The sequence below is a fragment of the Musa acuminata genome, chromosome BXJ3-8 (assembly GCF_036884655.1).
Source record: "Musa acuminata AAA Group cultivar baxijiao chromosome BXJ3-8, Cavendish_Baxijiao_AAA, whole genome shotgun sequence".
In the NCBI taxonomy this organism is placed as follows: domain Eukaryota; kingdom Viridiplantae; phylum Streptophyta; class Magnoliopsida; order Zingiberales; family Musaceae; genus Musa; species Musa acuminata.
This window is the reverse complement of record NC_088356.1, coordinates 17,200,274-17,223,833: the sequence shown is the minus strand read 5'-3', so window position 1 is coordinate 17,223,833 and position 23,560 is coordinate 17,200,274. Positions and strand designations below refer to the sequence as shown.

At 36.2% G+C, this 23,560-nt stretch overlaps 1 protein-coding gene across 1 annotated transcript; it reads left to right on the top strand.

Moving 5' to 3' along the window:
* The first annotated feature begins 17,780 nt into the window (after positions 1-17,780).
* On the top strand, positions 17,781-18,697 carry LOC135645068 (probable serine/threonine-protein kinase At1g01540). The gene is made up of 4 exons (XM_065163129.1): positions 17,781-17,895; positions 17,990-18,172; positions 18,271-18,400; positions 18,487-18,697. The coding sequence occupies exons 1-4, from the start codon at positions 17,798-17,800 to the stop codon at positions 18,622-18,624; spliced, it is 549 nt and encodes a 182-aa protein (XP_065019201.1). The 5' UTR covers positions 17,781-17,797; the 3' UTR covers positions 18,625-18,697.
* Positions 18,698-23,560: the final 4,863 nt, after the last annotated feature.

Sequence of the window (23,560 nt, the reverse complement as noted above, 5' to 3'; positions counted from 1 at the left end):
GGCGCCGCCATTGGAGCACCGTTTAAGGAATTACCCATTTTCGGCATCCTCTGGCGGTCAACGTCAAACTTATAACGAGCAGCATTTGGCACTCAAGAGGAGACGAGTTCAAAGTCGTTGTTCTCCAATTGCCTTTGGTTGCCGACATCAAGAATCGTGCATGCTTGCCGACTGCTATAATCCACAACATGCCATTCCAAACACAGATTACTTTCCTTGAGAAATTATTTTGTCTTTATTACTTTTGGTCATTATTTCAAAAAGAGACCAACTTGTAGCCTTTGGTACAGTCGCATGGGAAGACTACTGCTTATGTTCTTGAAGCTGCCATTAATTAATTTAATGCACTTGTACAGCCTTTTACCAAAGCAAGAACCCATGGATGAGTGACTTCACATATTTCTAGCATTTTTCCAACTTTGATTTAAATACCAGTGTTAGGTAAACAGGATTCTTCCCGCAGTCGTAGCACTTCTTTGGAATAGAATTCCTGAGTTGCCTTTCCCAAGGCATGCATCAAGTACAAAAGCCAACAGAGTGCATGCATGCATGCAAGTTTGTGAGGATCATGTCTTTGTTCCCACCACATTCTTTTAGCCTATGATATATATATATATTTAAAAGATGCAATTAATAAGTACAGCAGATATTTATTAAATATTCTTTTTCAACTAGGAAAAGATACATGTGTTACCTTGCTGCCTCATCCAACTTGGGCTACACAAACTATAGGGGTTGACATCTTGTAATGACAAATTCTCTTAGTTTATTGGGTAAAAATTAAAATTGTCATATAAAAATTAATATTAGGATTAAAATCAAGTATCTCATATGTTACAAAGCAACACATCATGTTCTTCTCATTTTATTTTATTTTTAGAACCACTTTAATTATCTTTTTATTATGATATGATTATTATAGAGTCTTGTATATATAGGTTATAAGTGACAGCAGATGATCTAGAAGTCCCTCTCGTTAAGTTTATTTAAGAAATCCTAATATAATTTAATTATAATCAAAATTTAATCGAATCTATAGTATATCTTATCTAATTAAAGAGGATCATATAATCTAGTATTATCCCATTTGACCCATTAATGAGTAAGATATAAAAGAGTCTAAAATTAAAATATATAAAATAAAATTTATTTAAAAATAATTTTACTCAATTGGATTCTGAAAATATTTTAAAATCATTTATATGCATATAAATTTAAAAACAATCAATAAGTCCAATAAATATGATAATGCTAAATTAAAGTATAACTAACAATATAAATTATAGTGATTGTATGTTATTAATATCATACTTCCTCATATATACTATAACACTATTAGTTTTTTCAAATGTAATATAAAATGACTATTGTAATTTATCTTGTCAAGAAATATTATTATTCACATTTAAATATAGATCTAATATATAAATAGATCTAGTTTCTTTAATGATTTACATTAATTTAGATTTCAATGGCATGACTCTGAAACACAAGAAATAAAACTATTATATAAAAATTTAATACTAGGATTAAAATCAAGTATCGTATATCTAAGACAGAAGGTGAATAGCTTTTAAACATAGTAATTAATATAATACCTCGGATGTCGTTAAGCAATGCACCATGATCTGCATGTATCGTGAATCTACACAAAGAAGAAGATAGACTCACTTTCTTTTCATTTCTTATTTTCAAGACCACTATAATTGATAGAATAAGGACCTGTCGAGAGGTGAGAGTAGAGATCTCTATATTATAATATGATCATCCCTAGAAAGTGTTGTCTATATATAAGTGAGAACAGAGAGTCTAGGAAAAATAATTATAAGGATTCCTCCCATCAATAATTGAACTTACTATAAAAAAAAAACTTAGAAATCCTATCATACTATAATATATCTAATATACTCAATCATTAACCCAAGAAATCTTATTATAATTAAACTTCCTTTCTATTAATCTATAATATATCTTATCTAATTAAATGAGATCTGATAATCTAATATACTCAACTTCTAATTAACCTATGTGACTACTTCCACATTAGATGATTGACCAGCTTTTATCCACTTATGATGTCTCACACACATGAACTATTTCAAACCATAGAGAAAAAGTTGCTATGCATGGTTTCAGGTTCTTTGATCAACTACCAGTCGAGATCGCGAGGACTACGATTAGCCCACGATACAAACACCTTGTGAAGAGTTCAAATTTGCGCGCAGTCAGCAACGAAGAACATGCAGCAAGACTTTTAATGTCAAAGGCTGAATTCGTCTTCAAATAAACTCGACTAGTTCTCCATGATCTCGGAACCGGCACGGTTAAGTCAAACCCTTTGATTCCAAGTTTGTCCTGGAGAAGTATCAGTTTGCACCAACTTTAACCACACAACTGCATGCACAACGACAAGAAGTAGACATCAGAAACTGCAAGTGGACGAATTCAGTGAAGTTTGTGCAGGTTGTTTACCAGGCATTGTCAACCACACAGCTGCAGATATTGGAATCATGGCCTTTTATCATGGAGAAACGAATGTTTGTCTCCATTTTGTTGGTTTGGAGAAGTGAAGAAGCATCTGCTGACTAAAGCAAATTGCATGCACTGAGGTGACCAGAAAACCTCAAAGTCAGCCCTGAATTCCAAACCAAAAGTCTCAGAAATCATCCAAGTGGGGCTCTTCTCGGTCGCAAGTCATCATCAAGGTCATGCAACGAGAGAGAGAAACCCTAAAGTTGACAGAAATGGCAGGAGAATTAGTAAGCGTATACTCTTCCTGAGCTAAAGCGTGAACTGGAATGTGTGTTTGTGTGCTCTCCTTTTGTAGAACGAGTTGCACCACCAGGAAAGAAAAGTCTGCAACGTCAAGAATATCTCCTCCTCACTTGTGCTTATGACATGATATCTGAAGAGAATCTAAAGATCATATGCACAGAAAATTTTTAAACATCCACATCACACGCATTGTTGTCAGCAATCTCATTTAGCAGATTTTCTACATGTCATTGTTCTCAGGAACTGTGAGGCGTGTACCATATAAACATAAATTCTTGATCTACTTGTAGCACACCGTAAGGATGAAGGCAACAAGTCTGATTTGGTGTTTATCAAAGTCAACAAACTTTGACATATATCTAGATTTCCTTTCTATGTCAAATGACTGGTGGACGAGAAATGCCACCATGTACAGAGACCTCTGATAAGATGCAAAAAATCACGAGAGGTTACCCTAATGTGCCTCAAGAATCAACATTGTGACAAGTCTTGAAAGAAGGTCAAAGTAAAAGCCCTGAAAATGGATGTAGCAATTTGGTCTTCCTATGGGTCTGAGATTACCGATTCTTGATTTCTGGGCAATCTTTCACTTACATGGAACCACCACAATGAGAAAGTTCAAGACAATTGCAAGACATTATTCCTCGTATAAATGCGATTGAAGATTGTATCGTTTTATTGATATGTATGCCGATACAATTATCTTTTAATCATGTTCATGAATCAAGGTAATTATTCTTATAACTTGAATTGATTGAGTGTGGTACACTAAAGATACAATGGATTATTTATAGCATGTGTATCAAGATTTCCTATGATCATTATTTGTCAATCATTTATTATCTAACACTACTCTTATCAATAATTCTCTATCATGTCCATGGAAGACTAAGTTTCCATCATGTAATACTAATCTTGAAGCGATATAATTAGAATATCTTATAAGCAAATGACTTCCTAACGGAGTCTACTAGTTGATGGGAAGTATGAAAATGGGATATACATCTTTGATGTCTTTCTACTTTGATATCTAATGAAATAAAATTCGATGATGATATTTTTCATAAGAGAATGAAATACCGAATGAGAGTTTGTTGGGTCCCACCCATATGTGGGCTTGGACAATTGACCGTTTGGAGCCTAAATCAATAATTAAGAGAGATAGGGTTCGGTGAAATGTGAGTGCAGTGCAAACGTACAAGAGTGTGCACAGTGAACATATGCGGCGGCATGCAAAGAAAAGAGGAGAGAGAAATAAAGAGAGAAAGTTAGGTTTTTGATATTTCTGTTTGATGATCGGTGGCCAAACGTTGTCAGTTTTGGCCCAAATTTTATGTAGAGAATCCTTGCAGCAAACTCTATAATCCTAACGGTATTGATCTATAGTTTACCCTCTCTAAGGTACTTTCCTACTATATCTATTTTGTGGGAACTAGAATTCTCTTACGAGAAAATTCATTCTATGTGACGAAGATATACTATGCTAGAGCCAAGATCTATGTTCTTGATGTTATTCTGATCCTCTAGTTATTCTAGAGAAGACCGATTGTAAACATGTTATCATTATTATTGATAGTGGAAGTTTGAGGTGGACTACAGTCCCGTGATTTTTCCCACATTGGGTTTTTCATGTTAAAAAGATTTGATCTCACTGTGTGATTGATTATTTGCTCTATTATTTATGCTGTGCTGGTTGATATTTACATTTGGATATCAAGTTGGTATTTTGATGAGGAACTCATTTTGATACACAAAGAGGGAAAAGAATATTCCGCTTTAACAGGTTTTTCCCAACAAGTGGTATCAGAGCAACAAATTGTTTGGTGCTAATTTTTCTTGTGTGATTGAAATTGAGTCTGATGGTATGCTTAAATTGAACTCATCAAATTATTCCACTTGGAGGCATTTGATGGAAGATTTGCTCTATTGTAAAGATTTGTATAAGCCTATCAAGGTTAAAGATAAACCTTCTACTATGGACGATGAAGAATGTGAAGTTCAACATAGAAAAACTATTGCCTATATTAGAAGATGGATGGATATAAACTTGCATGAGTATATTTCAGATGAAATCAGAGCTGATGTTGTTTGGCAAAAGTTAGAAAATCTCTTTGCGAAAAAGACAGTGGGAAATAGAATTTCTCTCCTCAAAAGACTTGTAAATTTGAAGTATAAAGATAGTGGTAACATTGTTGAGCACATAAGCCTATTTCAGAGTCTTGCAAATAAGTTGGTTGCTATGAAAATGAGTATAGATGAGATGCAAGGATTATTACTTCTCAGCTCTTTACTAGAAAGTTGGGAAACGTATGTGGTGACTATTTGTAACTCCACGCTAGAGGGGACTCTAACTATAGATATGATTAAAGACATTTTGCTAAATAAAGATGCCAGAAGGAAATAACAGGGTGAATCTTCTTCTGGTGCATTTGTTACTAAAAAACAAGAAAGACGTGGAAGAAGTCATAGCAGAAATCTACATGGATATAGAGGAAGATCTAAGTCTAGAAGAGATATCAAATGTTTTCACTGTAATAGGTCAGGTCACATGAAGAAAGAGTGTAGGTTTTGGAAGCAAGAACAGAATGAAATGAAGAAAAATGAGAAAGAGACAATACAGTTGCTGCTGAAGGTAATATCACTAATGTCTGTGATGAAGGTTGTGTTAGTCTTGTAGCTCAGAACAGTAATTGGGTAATTGACTCTGGTGCTTCATTTCATGTTACTTCTCATGGTGATTTCTTTAGATCTTACACTGTTGGTGATTTTGATAATGTCATAATGGGAAACAGTGATACATCTAAGATTGTGGGTATTGGAGATATTTGCTTGGAGACTAGTATTGTGAGCAAATTGATACTCAAAGATGTAAGGCATGTTCTAGATATTCGTCTTAACTTGATATCTACAGGTAGACTTGATGATGAGGGTTTTGCACACTATTTTGGTGAAAGCAAATGAAAACTTACTAAAGGTTCTCTGATTGTGGCAAAAGGAAAGAAGATTAACTCTTTTTATATCATGGAAGCTAAGCTACACAAAGGAGAGATTAATGCAATTCAAAAAGGTGAAAGTATAGATCTTTGACATAAGAGGCTTGGACATATCAACGAAAAGGGACTTCAAACTCTTGCTAGAAAGCAGTTCTTCCCAGAGTTGCAAGGTACATATCTTAAATCTTGTGATCATTGCTTAGTTGGAAAAACACATAGAGTTGCATTTCAGACATATCCATCATCTAGAAGATCAGATGTTATTGATTTAGTTCATACTGATGTTTGTACTACGCAAACTAGAACTCTTGGAGGTGCTCTTTATTTTGTTACTTTTATTGATGACTATTCTAGAAAAGTGTGGGTTTTTGCTTTGAAATCTAAAGACCAGGTACTCGATGTTTTCAAGGAGTTTAATGTCAGTGTTGAAAGAGAAACTGGTAGAAAACTAAAGTGTATTCGATCAGATAACGGTGGCGAGTACAAGGGTCCTTTTGAGAATTATTGCAGGTTCCATGGTATCAGGCTTGAGAAAACAGTTCCTAAAACTCCTCAACAGAACGGTGTGGTAGAAAGGATAAACAGAACCATTGAAGAAAGGATTAGGTGTATGCTTTCCCATGCCAAGTTACCAAAGTCATTTTGGGGGGAGGCTATGAGAACTACAGTTGATCTGATAAATCTTTCTCCATCAGTTCCTTTGAAAGGTGATGTTCCAGAGAGAGAATGGAGAGGAAAAGATATATCTTATAATCACTTAAGAGTCTTTAGGTGTAAAGCATTTGTTCATATTCCCAAAGATGAGAGGTCCAAGCTTGATAGTAAAGTAAAAGCATGTATCTTCTTGAGATATGATCATGAAGAGTTTGGGTACAAATTATGGGATCCAGTGAACAAGAAGATTATTAGAAGCAGAGATGTTGTGTTTCTTGAAGACCAATTGTTTGATAATGGTGATAATATTGAGAAGCCAGAAACCTCTGTTTATATTCCTTGGAGTTTAGGTCCAGTTCCTTCACTCGTAGTTTATGATGATCATGGGGGAGATGAACAAGAAGATTGTGGTGAGAATACCAGTGATGATACACCTACAGTTGATGATGCTGAACCAACTGAACAAGCACCTCCACCACTAGTTGAGATTCCATGAAGAAGATCCACTAGAGAGCGACAACCATCTACCAGATATCCTCCACATGAGTATGTTATGCTTACTGACGGGGGAGAGCCAGAAACTTACCAAGAAGCTATTCTACATGAGAATAAGAATGAGTGGGTTAAAGCCATGCAAGAAGAGATGAGATCCTTGCTTGAGAACCACACTTATGACTTGGTAAAATTACCTAAAGAGAAGAAAGCTCTCAAGAATAAGTGGGTTTATAAATTGAAGATTGAAAATAATAGCTCACAACAAAGATACAAGGCACGACTAGTTGTGAAAGGATTCAATCAGAAGAAATGTATTGACTTTGAAAAAATATTTTCTCCAATTGTGAAAATGTCCTCTATCCGAGTTGTTCTTGGTTTAGCTGCTCGCTTGAATTTAGAAGTTAAACAACTTGATGTAAAAACATCATTTCTTCATGGTGACTTAGAAGAAGAAATTTACATGGAGCAACCAGAAGGTTTCAAAGTCAAGGGAAAAGAAAATATGGTGTGTAAACTTAGAAAAAGCTTATATGGACTCAAACAGGCACCTAGACACTGATATAAGAAGTTTGATTCCTTTATGATGAGTCAAGGGTATGATAGAACCACATCTGATCATTGTATGTTTATGAAGAAATTTTCAGATGATGATTTTGATAGAAGATAAGATTTCCCCAACTATATGAGGAAATATCTCTATTCTATTGAGGAAAATCCTCTATTCTGTTGAGGGAAATCCATTCTCCTAATCTGTATAAATAGGAGAGGGAACATGTTAATGTATTGAAGCATTTTTTATTTCTTCAATAAAGCTTTTCACTTCTTCAATAAAGTTTCTTCAGTAATTGTTCTTATCTTCTATTCTTTTCATCATAGTATCAGAGTAGTGAGAAAAGCGAAGTTTCGCTCTTGCCTTTGGCCAATGACCAACGTCGTTGAGAAAAGCGAAGCTTCACCCTTGTCTTCGGCCAGCGACCAACGCCGCTGCAGCCACATTCCTAAGAGGCTTCATGGCCAATCCTCATCTTCCTCACCACGGTAGCCTTCGCTGATCTACCAATAGTCGGTGGATTTAAGGAGAAAGAAGAGCGGACTTAAGGAGAACAAAGGGAATGCCTATGCCCTCACAACAATAGCAATCGCAACAATAGCAGTGATCTGCTCTTGCCCTATTCACGAAGTCTCTCGATTGTAAACCATTCTTTGTATCGATCCAAGATTGGTATCCTTATCAAGAGCACCATCTTACGGGGGCATGATAGAAGATAAGATTTCCCCAACTAAGGAAATATCTCTATTCTATTGAGGAAAATCCTCTATTCTGTTGAGGGAAATCCATTCTCCTAATCTGTATAAATAGGAGAGGGAACGTGTTAATGTATTGAAGCATTTTTTATTTCTTCAATAAAGCTTCTTCACTTCTTCAATAAAGTTTCTTTAGTAATTGTTCTTATCTTATATTCTTTTCATCAGATTTTATTATTTTACTACTATATGTTGATGATATACTGATTGTTGGCTATGATGTTGAAAAAATTAGAAAGCTTAAAAGAGAGCTAAGTAAGTCTTTTGCCATGAAAGACTTGGGATCGGTGAAACAAATACTTGGCATGAAGATTCTTCGTGACAGGAAGAAAAGGAAGATTTGGCTATCTCAGGAGACTTACGTTGAAAAGGTTCTTGAAAGATTCAACATGAGTAAAGCCAAAGCAGTTTGTTCCCCACTTGTAGGTCATTTCAAGCTTAGGTCGAAACAATGTCCTACAAGTGAGAAAGAAAAAGAAGAAATGTCCAAAGTGCCTTACTCATCTGCAGTATGTAGTTTGATGTATGCGATGGTTTGTACTAGGCCAGATATAGCTCATGCAGTTGGAGTTGTCAGCCGATTTCTCTCAAATCCTGGAAAGGAACATTGGGCAGCAATGAAATGGATATTAAGATATCTAAGAGGTACTTCCAGGTTATGTTTATGTTTTAGTAATGATGAACCTGTGTTAGAAGGTTACACAAATGCAGACATGGCAGGTGATACTGATTCCAGGAAGTCCACTTCGGGATTCTTGATGACATGTACAGGAGGAGCAATCTCTTGGCAGTCTAAGTTACAGAAGTGTGTTGCTCTATCAACCATAGAAGCAGAATATATAGCAATTACTGAAGCCTGCAAGGAAGCTTTATGGATGAAAAAGTTTCTACAGGAATTGGGCTTGAAACAGGAAGGATATACTGTTAACTGTGACAGTCAGAGTGTCATTCACCTCTCCAAGAATTCAACATACCATTCTAGATTCAAGCATATTAATGTGAGATATCACTGGATTCGTGATGTGCTTGAGATGAAAGAATTACAGTTGGAAAAAGTGCATACTAATGAGAATGGATCAGATATGTTGACAAAGTCTTTGCCTAAGGAGAAGCTTGAAGCATGTAGGTGAAGAGCGGGCTTGGTACAGCCCACCATATGAGCTGGAGGGGGAGTATTATTGGGTCAAGCCCATATGTGGGCTTGGACAATTGGGCTTTTGGAGCCCAAATCAATAATTAAGAGAGATAGGGTTTGGTGAAGTGTGAGTGCAGTGTAGCATGCAAGAGAGTGCACAGTGAACATGTGCGGTGGCGTGCAGAGAAAAGAGGAGAGAGAAATAGAGAGAGAAAGTTAGGTTCGAGAGATTTCTATTTGACGATCGGTGGCCAAACGTTATCAGTTTTGGTCCAAATTTTATGTGAAGAATCCTTGCAGCAAACTCTACAATCCTAATAGTGTTGATCTACAGTTTACCCTCTCTAAGGTACTTTCCTGCTATATCCACTTTGTGAGACCTAGAATTCTCTTACGAGGAGATTCACGTTATGTGATGAAGATATGCTATGCTAGAGCCAAGATCTATGTTCCTGATGTTATTATGATCCTCTAGTTATTCTAGAGAAGATCGATTGTAAACCTGTTATCATTATTATTGATAGTGAAAGTTTAAGGTGGACTACGGTCCCATGGTTTTTCTCACATTGGGTATTTCACGTTAAAAAGATTTGGTCTCACTGTGTGATTGATTATTTGCTCTATTGTTTATGTTGTGCTGGTTGATTTTTATATTTGGATATCAAGTTGGTATTTTGATGAGGAACCAATTTTGATACACAAAGAGGAAAAAGAATATTCCGCTTTAACAGGTTTTTCCCAACAGAGTTTAGGTAGATAACACCGACATCATCATAGTGGATCGTTGGGGTATATTAAGAGATGATACAAAATTCACAAAACAAGTTGATGATCAAATTGAGTTCTACGATGTAGCGACAATGACAAAATACTCAACTTTCGTGATAGATTGTGTAATTATTTTTTATTTCTTAGAGTTTCAACTGATAGATATTACTACAAGAAAGATAATATATGTTAATATGAATATTATATTGTTATTGTTACTTGTTCATTCAACAAAAGTAACGAAGATGAAGCGATGAATATTTTTAAATGATAAGACCATAATTAAGAGTCTATTTAAGGTATCATAGGATACGTTTCAGTGTAGATTAATAAATAATAGAGGATCGATACATAAATTATGATAATTTGTTAATTATAAGTAAAATATTTATTGATATAGTGTGAAATCCATAATAGAATTGTCTGAGTTAGCCAAGAAGAGTCTAAGTCACAATCACTTTAACGTTTTGCATATTTATTTTTAATAATAAATTTTAAATTTATTATTATTGGTTTTTTTTAATAGGAAGATAGAATGATCGATAGCAGTAGACTAGTGGTAAGAGAAAATTTATACTGGCTTAAGGCAAGAGCGAATATCTATCCGTATTGTATCATTAATATATGCATTATATATTTATATATGTTAAATAGAGTGACTGTCCTTGAATCATATTCATATTCATATTTATATATGTTAAATAGAGTGACTGTCGCAGACGCTTACATAAATTTGCATCCTTGTCCATATCCAAATTTCCAAAATTATTCCACAGTAAATCATTCCCTCAATCTACTAACATCGTATGGTCGATTGATGCCTGTCTAAAAAGGATAAAAGTAATTTACCATTGCTCAATTGTTAATTTTACATTTAAAAAGGATACGATTATCAATGAGGATAAATATACAACTTTCGCAGGTTAATCACGAGTGGTGATGGAATCGAACGGACAAGACAACAAGTCCTCAACCACCGTCGGGCCATTCTTCTGTAATTTCCATACGAGAGTCGTCTCATATGGAAATTACAAGCCGCCTTATTCGTCGAACGAAACTTATCGTTTACCTGGCTTGGGGATGGAGAATAAAGAAAGTTAAATCAATTCATTTTAAGTACTGTGACGGTACGCCGGCGGGTGTGTTCGTCTCCTCAACGAGGCCCTGTGAGACGAGATGGTTGTTCTCAAAGATTAAAACATTCATACTGAGATGAGAAGCTACGCGATGGTAGCACCATTCAACAACACAAACTTGTTCCATTTAATTAGCTCCAATGTTTTGAAACTTAAGTAACATCTAAATCCACCTTCAAATAATATATTAGAAAACAACAAGATTGTTAAATAGTTGATGATTGAGATATGTTAGTGTATTATTATATATTGTAAGCATAAAATTGTAATATACTGAATTAAATACGGAAACAATCTTTTATGTTATGATTGAAATCAAATATTTAGATGTAATTTAACGATGCATATCTTTTGATGTTATCTGAAAAGAGATCTCTGTTTGATCTACAAAGACACCGTCTTTAATCTAAGATCGCTGTCAATCTACAAAGAGAAACTAGATCGAGATCTCTATTTGATTTGCAAAGGCACTGTCTTTAATCCAATATCACTGTCAATTTGCAAAGAAGAACTAGATCTTTCTCCTCTCTTCCTATCCTTTCACAAGACCACCTAGATTAATGGTTTAAGTAGAAGAGTTGGGGGAAAGACCGTAATCCCTCAACTATAAACTATAATCTCTGTGAGATGTTCACTTCTTATTATCTTCAGTCCCTAGAGGTCTTGTCTATGTTATCTCTTAAGGAATCCTACTTTAAGTGGACTTCTTTTTTATTGACCAAAATATTTTATCAGAATCTAATTAGTTATATTATATATATCATATATAATAATAAAGGGTCATAAAAATTAACATATAATTGATAGATTTTTCTCTAAGAGACCCAAACTATATATATTAACTTAATGATAAAAGTGCACTCGATAATTGTGTTGTTGTGACAGCTTTCGCCCGTACGATTAGTTCAATGTACTCGTTAGTGGTTAGGTTAGTTCAGTCCAATGTCCGACTCGAAGATATAAATCATTAAAGTAAGGCACACTGGCAGAATGTACTCTTCCTAATTAAATCAAAGCTTAAAACCAAACAAACGTATCTTCGGGAGGATAGATGAAGCATTTCAAGTGGGATTAATTGTAAGTTTAACTTTCTAAAGATCTTTGTGAAAGGATATAAAGAGAAATAAACTTTTGTATATGAACAAATACTAGCATGCTATAACACGCAGCAGAATTAAATGGAATCACAATTAAATAAAACACTTAGATATACGTGGAAAACCCCTTCAATGTGAAAGATAAAAATCACGGGGCAAACTAGAGATAATCCACTATAAAAATAATGAATATACAAATCTCAATCTCTTGCCCAAAACCCTAGCAACAATCACAAGAGAATAATTGGGATACAAGGATCACGTTACTGTGCATAATATCAAGTAATCACAGTAAGAATCTACTATAGATCTGATCTAACATGAGATGAAAGCATTGCTAGATGATTGAGAATAGTTTCTCTGTGTTGTCCTTATCTTTTTCCCTTTCTTTCTCTTCCTTTTCTACCTTGTTCTCCTCATTTTCTTTAAAATTCTGTGGCTACCAAAAACTGTCTCATTGTTGCCTTTTTCTATCACTTTTTATAGCCACTATGCCCTCCTAATATAAATTAGGGTTAGGTTAAGAGGGGGTGAGCTGTGGGCTGATAAAACCCACCTTAGGCTGAATATGAGCTATCAGCCCAACAACCTCCTGTTGGGAAATCATGGGGGCGACATCACATGCACAGCGGAAGAACAAGAAAACAAAATCCCCGATTCCCAAAAAGATGTTCGTCGTCGTGCGAAGATTGGTGCGCAAAAATCCGCGAAACATGAAACTGCGTATAGAGTAGATTGTGTTACCTAGGGAGATCGTATATCCCTGTTTCCTTACAGATCCTTAGGAGAGGGTAAAGGAGGTCAAGCGTCCTCCTCTCTAGCGGTGATCCACACAGCAGGGTTGCGACGACGCTCCTCAAAACTCCAGGCCTGCTCTGAGGTGGAGAGGAAGAGGAGAATAGGAAAGGAAAGCAAAGGCTCTAGCCTATGAGGCTCTGAATCCCTCCTATTTATAGAGGTCCCCTGTCAAACCCTAATGGGTCCTCCCATAGTGGGTATTGGATCTACATCCAATAAGACAAGGGCTTCGTCGGATATCTCATATCTGAACCTCTACTCATCGCAATGCCTACCATATGTGTGTGACCCTCTAGGCCCAATATTGAGCTGGCCGTGAGTCATACATGTCAGAACTCCTTCTAACTCAGTGAATTATTATCTCTGTAATAATTCACTTGACTCATCGACTACGGAAGTACTAGGCCACTACGCCGTAGTCCCCAGATGATACAGGGGAATCCAATCCATTGGACCTGTCTGTCCTCAATTACCGTGTATCTATAGTCCCTCATCCATCTAATATCCCAGAGACTGTATATCGAGCATGGTGTTGTCAGACCCATACGGTTTCTACTCGAGTCTCGCTCTAATCAGATTCCCTCGGAGAACTCTTTCTCTCTCAACCCGAATGACCCTGGCTAGGGATTTTTCTGAGCAAGAACACATGGGATATTCCTCTCATGACGCCGAGAGTGGATGATCCTCTATCGACACTCAATAGCCCTCGTAAGGTCGACTACCACTCCCAATGACCAGCTGTACTAGATCTGGGACAGCCAAACCTTCAAGTCTGGTATCAAAGAGTGGAGCACTCATACAGGACATCCTTGGTGTCTCAAGTCTAAGGATCAGATACACCACTAGGACTACAAAATCCCTGTCTGACAATAAGGCATCATCAACCATCCAGCATTCCGTAAGCGGATCAATCAGTGAACTCATTCTCCAATGAGCACCTGTACTGTATCCCTAGTGTCCCTACACGAGCAGCTATGAGACTAGCTGCATCCATCATATGGACGGGTATACAGCACACCAGTCTATCCGGTTATCACGATGTCCCTCTCGAGTAACCTATGACCGAGATTATTTAGGATATGTGTTTAAAGGTGAATCGATCTCATTATCGTGATCTCATCACGATCCGATTCCCATTGCACAAATCCAAGGACATCACAATATATATATGCACATATGCAATAGTTATAAAGTGATATACGCCAAAATATAATAAGCAAAAAAGATTCTGTATCAAGTCACACGTGTCATCACTCACGTGATTGGCTTGCTGGGCACCTATGACTAGCAATCTCCCACTTGACCTAAAGCCAATCACCTATGTGTCTGATCCCCATCAGATCCCTGTGACGCTCAAAGACAATCTGAGACAACGGCTTTGTCAGTGGATCTGCAATGTTATCTTCGGATGGAACTATTTCCACTACTACATCTCCTCGGGTTACGATCTCTCTGATAAGCTGGAACCTCCTCAGAACACTTCTGATGAGACCCGGGTTCCCTTATTTGAGTAATCGCCCCATAGTTATCGCAATATAAGGAAGTCGACTTCTCGCTATCCGGAACGACTCTCAAATCTGTGATGAACATCTTCAACCAGACTCCCTCCTTTGCTACATCTAATGCAGCAATGTACTCCGCCTCTGTGGTCGAGTCAGCAATGGTATCTTTCTTGGAACTCTTCCAACATACTGCTCCTCCATTCAAGGTGTACACATACTTTGAATTCGACTTGCTATCATCGACATCAGACTGAAAACTTGAGTCAGTGTAGCCTTCAACCTTAAGGCTATTACCTCCATAGTAAAAGATCCTTAGTCCTTCTTAAGTACTTAAGGATACACTTTACTGCTTTCCAGTGCTCCAAGCATGGATCCGCCTGATACCTGCTCGTGACACTCAGAGCATGCGCTATATCAGGCCTAGTACATAGCATGACATACATGATAGACCCTATTGCTGAGGCATAAGGTATCATATTCATGTTCGCCCTTTCTTTTGGAATATTCCATGCCAAAACTTTTGACAATGGTTTCTATGTACTTGGACTGGGACAAGCCAAGCATCCTCTTGGATCTATCTCTATAGATTCTAATCCCCAAGATATAGGATGCTTCCCCTAAGTCATTTATGGAGAAGTGTCTAAATAACCAAGTCTTTACTGTGGATAGCATTCCTACGTCATTCCCAATGATGAGGATGTCATCCACATATAACACCAAAAAGGTGATAGCGCTCCCACTTACCTTCCTGTACACACAAGGCTAATCTTCGTTCTTAACGAAGTCATAAGATCTGATTGCCTCATCAAATCTTATGTTCCAACTTCGGGAAGCTTACTTTAGTCCATAAATGGATCTAAGCAACCTACACACCTTATCTGGGTAGTTCTTGGACACGAATCCCTCAGGTTGCATCATATACACCTCCTCCTCGAGGTTCCCGTTGAGGAATGCGATTTTCACATCCATATGCCAGATCTCATAATCATAGTGTGCTGCAATAGCCAATAGAATTCTGATGGATTTTAGCATTGCTACGGGTGAGAAGGTTTCGTCGTAGTCAACACCTTGCCTTTGACGATACCCCTTAGCCACTAGCCTTGCTTTATAGGTTTCTACCTTTCCATCTACTCCGATCTTTTTCTTAAAGATCCACTTGCAATCGTTGGGTACAATACCTTCGAGCGCATCAACTAGGTTCCAAACCTTATTGGAGTACATAGAATCCATCTCAGAATTCATGGCTTCTTGCCACTTCCCGGAGTCTATACTCATAATAGCCTCCTCGTAGGTCTGAGGATCAATATCCTCAACATCCTCTCCTCTAATATGTCCCACATATCTCTCAGGAGGATGAGATACTCTATCAGACCTGCGTAAAGTTGAAAATTGTGTATTAGGTACCTGAACAGACTCGGGCTATAGAGTGGTGCTTGAGCTTGGTTATCACAGTGGCAGAATTTGCGATTTCCAAGCAGAAAAATAGAATGTCCAGTTTGATGGCAAAGTTTATCACAGTGGAAACTGGAGTGCATTAAGATAGTGGAAAGAGGAATTGGACTTCCATTTGAAGTTGGCTTGAAGAAGTTTAAAGAAGGGCTAACTGGAGGTGTAGTCATTAGATTTCTGTCTAATCAAGCTCTGAGATCATGTGGGAAATTGGTTTTGGGATGAAGACACTTTGATGCCAATTCTCTTTGTATAAGTTTTTACATCACAAGTTATCTATTACGAGAAACTTCAGCACCAAAATACACAATACAATAGAAAGCTAACAACAAATAGAATCTAATATGAAAAAAATTATTACAGTCATCTTTATGGATACATGCTAGAGATGTGTATCTCTAAAAACAATGAGCTGATGTCAAATACATAACGGTTTAAAGCATTCAAAATCTTCCAACTATTATCAAATCTCCATTTTCACTTGTTGAGAACATCTTTTTCTGAAGTTGATCTTAGTAATTATTGATGAGACTGACAAGTATTTTTGGATTCTTGGAACTTAGTGTCATAGGAGGATAAGGAATTCTTGCAAAGGAAGATACCATGAAAATTAATGTTTGGTTATTTTACAAATACCCATTGTCTCTAGATTTTGGTAAGGAACAAGATGTGAGAAAATACCTTGAGTGCACCTGATTTCTTTTTAGGGTATCTACACAGGGTGGGAGAAAAGGTGTGAGAAATTTTTTATAGTTTATGTGAGAGGATGTCTAAGGGATTTATGTTTGAGTTAAATTAACTCAAGAGTTTTATAATTGATCTCATATAGTGACTAATTTGATTTTCTCTATAAACATAGATAAGAAGTGACAAACCACATTAATCTTGTATCGGATTTATGGTATATTCTTTTTTATTGTTGATCTATGTGATTTCTCTTTTGGTTCAGAAGTCTCCTCTCCCTCTCCAACGATTAGGATTCGAAGTCTTCTCTCCCTCTCCAACAATTACTACTATAAAATCGTAACAGTTCTTATGTGGACCAGGAATTGAATCACTATTATTTTCTATTTTTATTATGCATTGATGTTGGCTGACACAGATATATTCGCTTCAGTCCTCTCCTAGATATACTGTAAACCAGGGTCACTCAAATTGTTCCAACTCTGCTTTAAATTTCATTCAATTTTCACTTAACAAATAATTCTTCAGAGTTTCAAAACTACTGCAATGGCAGGATTCCAGTCCACCATGGTAGCGATTTGTCATTTGTGTTCTTTGTTTTTCTAATTTCTTTATTTAAAGAAAGCCCGATTCATCCAAATAGATGTAAGGAGATTATATCTGCAAAAGAATTTAATCCAATCAGAGACCAGAAACAGAGTTCTCAGAGTGTAATGGATTGGGGTATCAATCTGACCATTTGGTTTGTCTTCTCAGGGGTCAGGCTGAGAAGGAATTCAAGGTTGAAGTGGAAGCAATAGGACATGTTCGTCACAAGAATTTAGTGAGATTGATGGGATATTGTGCAGAAGGTGAACATAGGTATATCCCAATTTCTCTCCTTGTCTTAACTTCTGATTCCAGTACATATGTGTTGGACATCAAATGAAAGAAAGATAAACGGCTGTGCCATTTCTAATTTTTTTAAATATGCAATTTAGGATGCTTGTTTATGAGTATGTAGATAATGGGAACTTGGAACAATGGCTCCATGAGGATGTTGGACCTTCCAGCCCTCCTACTTTGGTATATTCGAATGAACATTATAATTGGTACAGCAAAAGGGTATCTCTCTGCGCTACTTATTATGCGTTAACCTTGATTTTCATAATGTTTGATTAATTTCTTGCTCTGTGAGACCTAACATTTGCAAATGCAGGTTACTGTACTTGCATGAAGGGCTAGAGCCAAAGGTAGTTCACCGAGATGTTAAGTCAAGTAACATTCTGCTCGATAAGCTGCTTGATAAGCACTGGACCCCCAAGGTTTCAGATTTTGGACTGGCCAAGCTATTGGGCACAGGGAGGACCTATGTCACAACCCGTGTGATGGGAACTTTTGGGTTGGTGGATACTGTATTTTACCATTTTCTACTACATGGTAAAACTAGGATAGTCGCAAATTTATGATAAATAATGTTGGCTCGTTTCTTGATTCTAGGTACGTGGCTCCCGAGTATGCTAGCACTGGTATGTTAAATGAATCAAGTGACATGTATAGTTTTGGGATTCTTATCATGGAGATAATATCTGGTCGAAACCCAGTTGACTACAGCAGGCCTACAGGCGAGGTTAGTCTTAATTCCACATGTTCTTTCTAGAGATGTTATCTGAGAGAACACTAATTGTAATCGTCAACCTGGATCTGTTGTTTTAGGTTAATCTGGTAGATTGGCTTAAGACAGTGGTGAGTAATCGAAATTCTGAAGGTGTCCTGGATCCAAAGATTTCCGAGAAACCATCATCAAGGGCATTAAAGAACACTTCTAGTTGCATTGTGGTGTGTGGATCCTGACTCAAGGAAGAGGCCAAAGATGGGACATGTTATACACATGCTTGAAGTTGATGATTTTCCATACCGAGATGTAAGTCAAATTTCCATTATTCAATCCAATGTTACCAAAAGACCTTCTAACTTGTTTTGTTTTCCAGTTTTTTTTTCTGCATGTGTTCGAAGGGTCATATTACTTGTCACACAACTTTAGCAACAAATCATGTATGTTTTGATACTTAATTGTGTTCCTTCATCAAGCATAAATGCAACTCATTTCCAACAAAAGAAAAAAAGAAAGAGAAAAGGATAAATTGTAGACTCTTTTCAGTCACTGTTTGTTTGTCGAATCTCATTCACCAGATGGTTATTTTGCCATCAGTTGAAAATTGAAATGCAAGCATATAAGGCCATAAAACTGCAGCACGAATGTCGTTTGCAAAAGCAATATAGACAAACAAATTATTGCATTAACCTGCATTTGCAAGTGTTGTCAACCAAACCATGTCGCCGAAATGATAGTATCTTGGATTAATTTTGGATCACACGAAGCAGCATTCATTTTAGATCGGAAGTTCTTGATTCTTTTGGTTAGTAAGGCTTAGGGTTTCGCATTAGAGTTTTAGTTCCACAATCTGTTACTATTTGTCTATCCCTCCTTCGTGATAAACAAAATGCCAGATGCTACCAGCAGCTATTTCTCCTATCCTGTTTTCCTACTTGTATCTTGCAAAGAATACCTTTTACATGTTTCCTTTTCTTTTGAGTTCCTGTTCGGCATCATACTTGTCTTGAAATTTGACCTGCAAAGAACAATATATGGTTCTTCGTTCTGTGCGTTCAAAATGTACAGTATATTTATTTTTTATTAACCAAGTTTCCCGTCCAACTTTTCATGATTGATACCTGCTACAAATGCTCTAAATTTCTGTTGCAAGATATCATCTCCATAGAAACCTTATCTTCTGTCATGTGCTTTGTATCAGAATCATCGAGCAGGAAAAGATCCGAGGAAGACATACCGTGACAGTCCACAAGAAAGAGGAAAACTGTTGGAACAGCCTATGACCACTGTACCAAGTAACAATAGTGGGAATGACAATATGTTAGATATTCTAGGTGGAGAAAAATATTTATCTGATGCTATGAAGGAGCTAGTCTTTGTTATTAAGATCGAGCAACATCTCAGAAAGTTCATTGCTGGTAGACACATGTTCTCTCCATCACAAAAGTGGCTTATACGAATGTTGAGCCTTCCATCTGTAAATTATGTTTCATGTTAGCTTACATGTAGAGAGTTTTGTGCAGTTGATTATTCTATTTTTTGTTGTTTTTCCCAATGAAGAGCTTCTGGGTGAATTTTGGTTCAGTAAACTGCCTCATTTTTTGTCCTAATTAAAAGTGCTAAACTTAGTGATAGAGACCTCAGAGAAACCATCACACATTAGAAGCCAAGTTGTTTAAGTTCCACACAATGGATAATTTCCGACTCGTCGCCCCAATTACAACTTAAGACCACAACACATGAACACCAAATAGAGAGGGCATCACCATTTTTTATTTCTTATGCAAACACTCTTTGCAAAGAAAGGAATATGTAGATAGCAGCACAAACACTGTCTCTTGAAGAAAACTTTTAAGCACCATAGGACATAAATACCTCCAAGCACTTAGATATTTGTATTGGTATTCCCTAGTAAACAACATCCTGCCACCTTGTAACTGTTGTAATAAATACATATCAGTAAACAACATCCTGTAAACGGAGGTAACGTTTCCATCGGTTGGTACAATGTATGAGCTTCTGTATATAAATAAATACATATCAGAAAAGTAGAATATAAACCATCAAACCAAGTTCTTGGAATGCATCAGACAATCATTCCTATTTGCTGGTTTGCAACCACTTCAGTGGAGCTCTTCTGCTGGCAGAATGCTCTCAATTTTGTAATATGCACATGACTGTGTATTGACCTTTTTTTGCTCAAAAGAGGGTACAAAAGAATCGAATACAAAGAAAGAAACTCTTCAAGCAGGAGGACAATTATTTGCTACAGAAAAAAAAAAAACAGAAACTAAATATGATTTGCTACGCTTTTGTCCAATGTAAAAATGAAGGCGACATACCAAATAATGGTTAGAAAATATTGTATACTAACATGCTTAGTGGCCTTCTTGCTTGGCATCTGCTATACAACATGAGACACCTGAAGGTGATAAGCATTGGTTCTGTAGTGATATTATGGCTGATCCCCAAGCGATAGGTGTTTTCCAGACAAAGTTTTACTAATATGAAACACTGAGTCAATTCTTTGTTGACATGTAAATTCCAGACTTGCTAGATCATTTAAATAAAGATTTGTCAAACATCTTTTTAATGATTCATTTTAGTGTTATAGCTTAAGTCATGAAAATTGATACTCTTGCAGATGATACGAAGCAATAGTTTGTTTCTTGTTCATTTCATTCCCTGTTGTCCTGAACCAGAAAAGTATTTTTCTGCTCACTCTGCTTGCAACTGTATCCCATTATTAAAGCTTGTAAACACAAGCACGAGTATACCTTTTGGAGTTCTTTTCTAAATCCTTAACAATAATTAATTGCACAAATGCATTAATTGTTGTGGATGGAGGAGCAAGGAAAAAACAGAATTGACATATAACACTTGTAAGATATTCTCAAGTGTATTCTGCCTTCTATCTTGCTTCATAAATTACGATCTTATTTATAGGACCTAGTGGTAACTACTCATATCACCATGTCACCCATGATTGAGGTAGTTATTGAAACTACCATATAACTTCTAAATCATGGTAACTACCTAGATAGATAACTACTAGATCATGGTAACTACCTAGATAACTACTATGAATCAATTCTCAACACTTCCCCTTGATTCATAGTTATATATATCGATTTGCAACATAAAATAAATATGCTTTTGAACTGGAAGCGACTTGGTGAGGATATCTGCAACTTGCTCATTTGTTCCACAATACTTCATTACTATGGCTCCACTTGCTACAAGATCCCGGATGAAATGATGGCGTATCTCTATATGCTTCGTTCTTCCATGAAATGTTGGATTCTTCATCATTGTAATTGTGGCTTTGTTGTCATAAAATATTTCTATTTCTTCTTTTTGTTTTTGATGAAAATCTTCAAGAAGTCTTTTAAGCCATATTGCTACTGATGTTGTGGCTACATATTCTGCTTCCGATGTCGATAACGTAGTTGTTATTTATTTTTTTGAACTCTAAGATATGCTCTTGATCCGAGGCTAAAAATATTGCCTGAAGTACTCTTTCTATCATCTAAAGCTCTTGCCCAATCACTATCAATGAAACCAAATAATTTACATTTAAAATTATGAGAATACAAAATACCATAATCTGTAGTTCCAGCAATATAATGCAGAATTCTTTTAACAGCTCCGAGATGATGTTTGCTTAGGCTATGCATAAACCTAGATACTACACCAATAGAGAAGGTAATATCTGGTCGAGTATGAGTTAGATAAATCAAACCTCCACCCAAACTTTTGTAGTATCTTACATTTGTCAAACATGTACCATCTTCAAGTTTCAGTTTCTCATTTATATTCATGGGTATTGTTGTACCTTTGTAATTAATAATATTAGATTTTTTGAGTAGATCCATTGCATACTTTCTTTGTGAAATAAAAATTCCATCTGATCCTTGCTTCACTTCCAACCCAAGAAAATAGTGCAGTAGACCTGGATCTGACATTTCAAACTTATTCATCATGTTTTTTTTAAATTCTGTCACAAAAGAGTTGGATGAACCCATATATATAATATCATCAACATAGAGGTAAACCATTAGAATATTATGTCCACCTTCCTTCTTTAGATAAAGAGTATATTCATTATTGCTCCTCTTAAATCCATTTTGATGAAAATAATAATTAATTTTGCTATACCATGCCCTTGAAGCTTGTTTAAGCCCATAAAGAGCTTTTCTTAGCTTATACACCTTTTCTTCATGTCCTTTAACCAAAAAACCTTCACGTTGAGTAACAAAAACCTCTTCGTGTAAATCTTCATTTAAAAACATAGATTTCACATCAAATTGATAAATAGACTAACTCAAGTGAGCAGCTAAAGCCAAGAAAGTTCTCACGGTTTCAAATCTAGCAATTGGAGAAAAAGTATCATCAAAATCAATACCTTGTTGTTGTGAATATCCTTTTGCTATAAGCTGAGCCTTCTACTTTTGGATACTTCCATCCGCATTAAACTTTGTTTTGAACACCCATTTTAATCCAATAGCTTTCTTTTCTTTCGGTAGATCCATTAGCTCCCAAGTTTCTTTCTTCTCAATTGACTTGATTTTCTCCTTCATTGTTTTTCTCTATTCCTCTTTTTCAACTGCTTCCTCAAAAGTTGTTGGATCTGAAATAAACAAAGCAAATGTTGAGTCATAAATTTCTGTTAGTGATATAAAATTTCTTGGAGGGGTTTCATCTGAGGAATCAGAATTTGAACTGGTATTGGGTGAGGTTGGCGATGAACTTGTTGGAGCAAGATCTATCATTTGATTCTGCGGAGTGTCTAATTCTACTGGAATCTGAATTTGTGTTCCACCTTTATTGGTCTCCCAATTCCAACTTGCCCTTTCATCAAACATAATATTTCTGTTAATAATAATTTTGCTACTAACAGGATTATATAATCAATATGCTTTTGATCGTAAGGAATAACCAATTAAAATATATTTTTCAGATTTTTCATCAAGTTTGTGATGATTTTGTAAATTCACCAAAGCATAAGCAATACAGCCAAAAATTCTTAGATGGCTTACACTTGGTTTTATACCATACCAAGCCTTAAAAGGAGCTTGATTCATAACAACTTTTGTTGGTGAAATATTCAACAAATAAACTGCTGTTGCAACTGCTTCTACCCAAAACTGATTTGGAAGATGTTTTCTTTTAAGC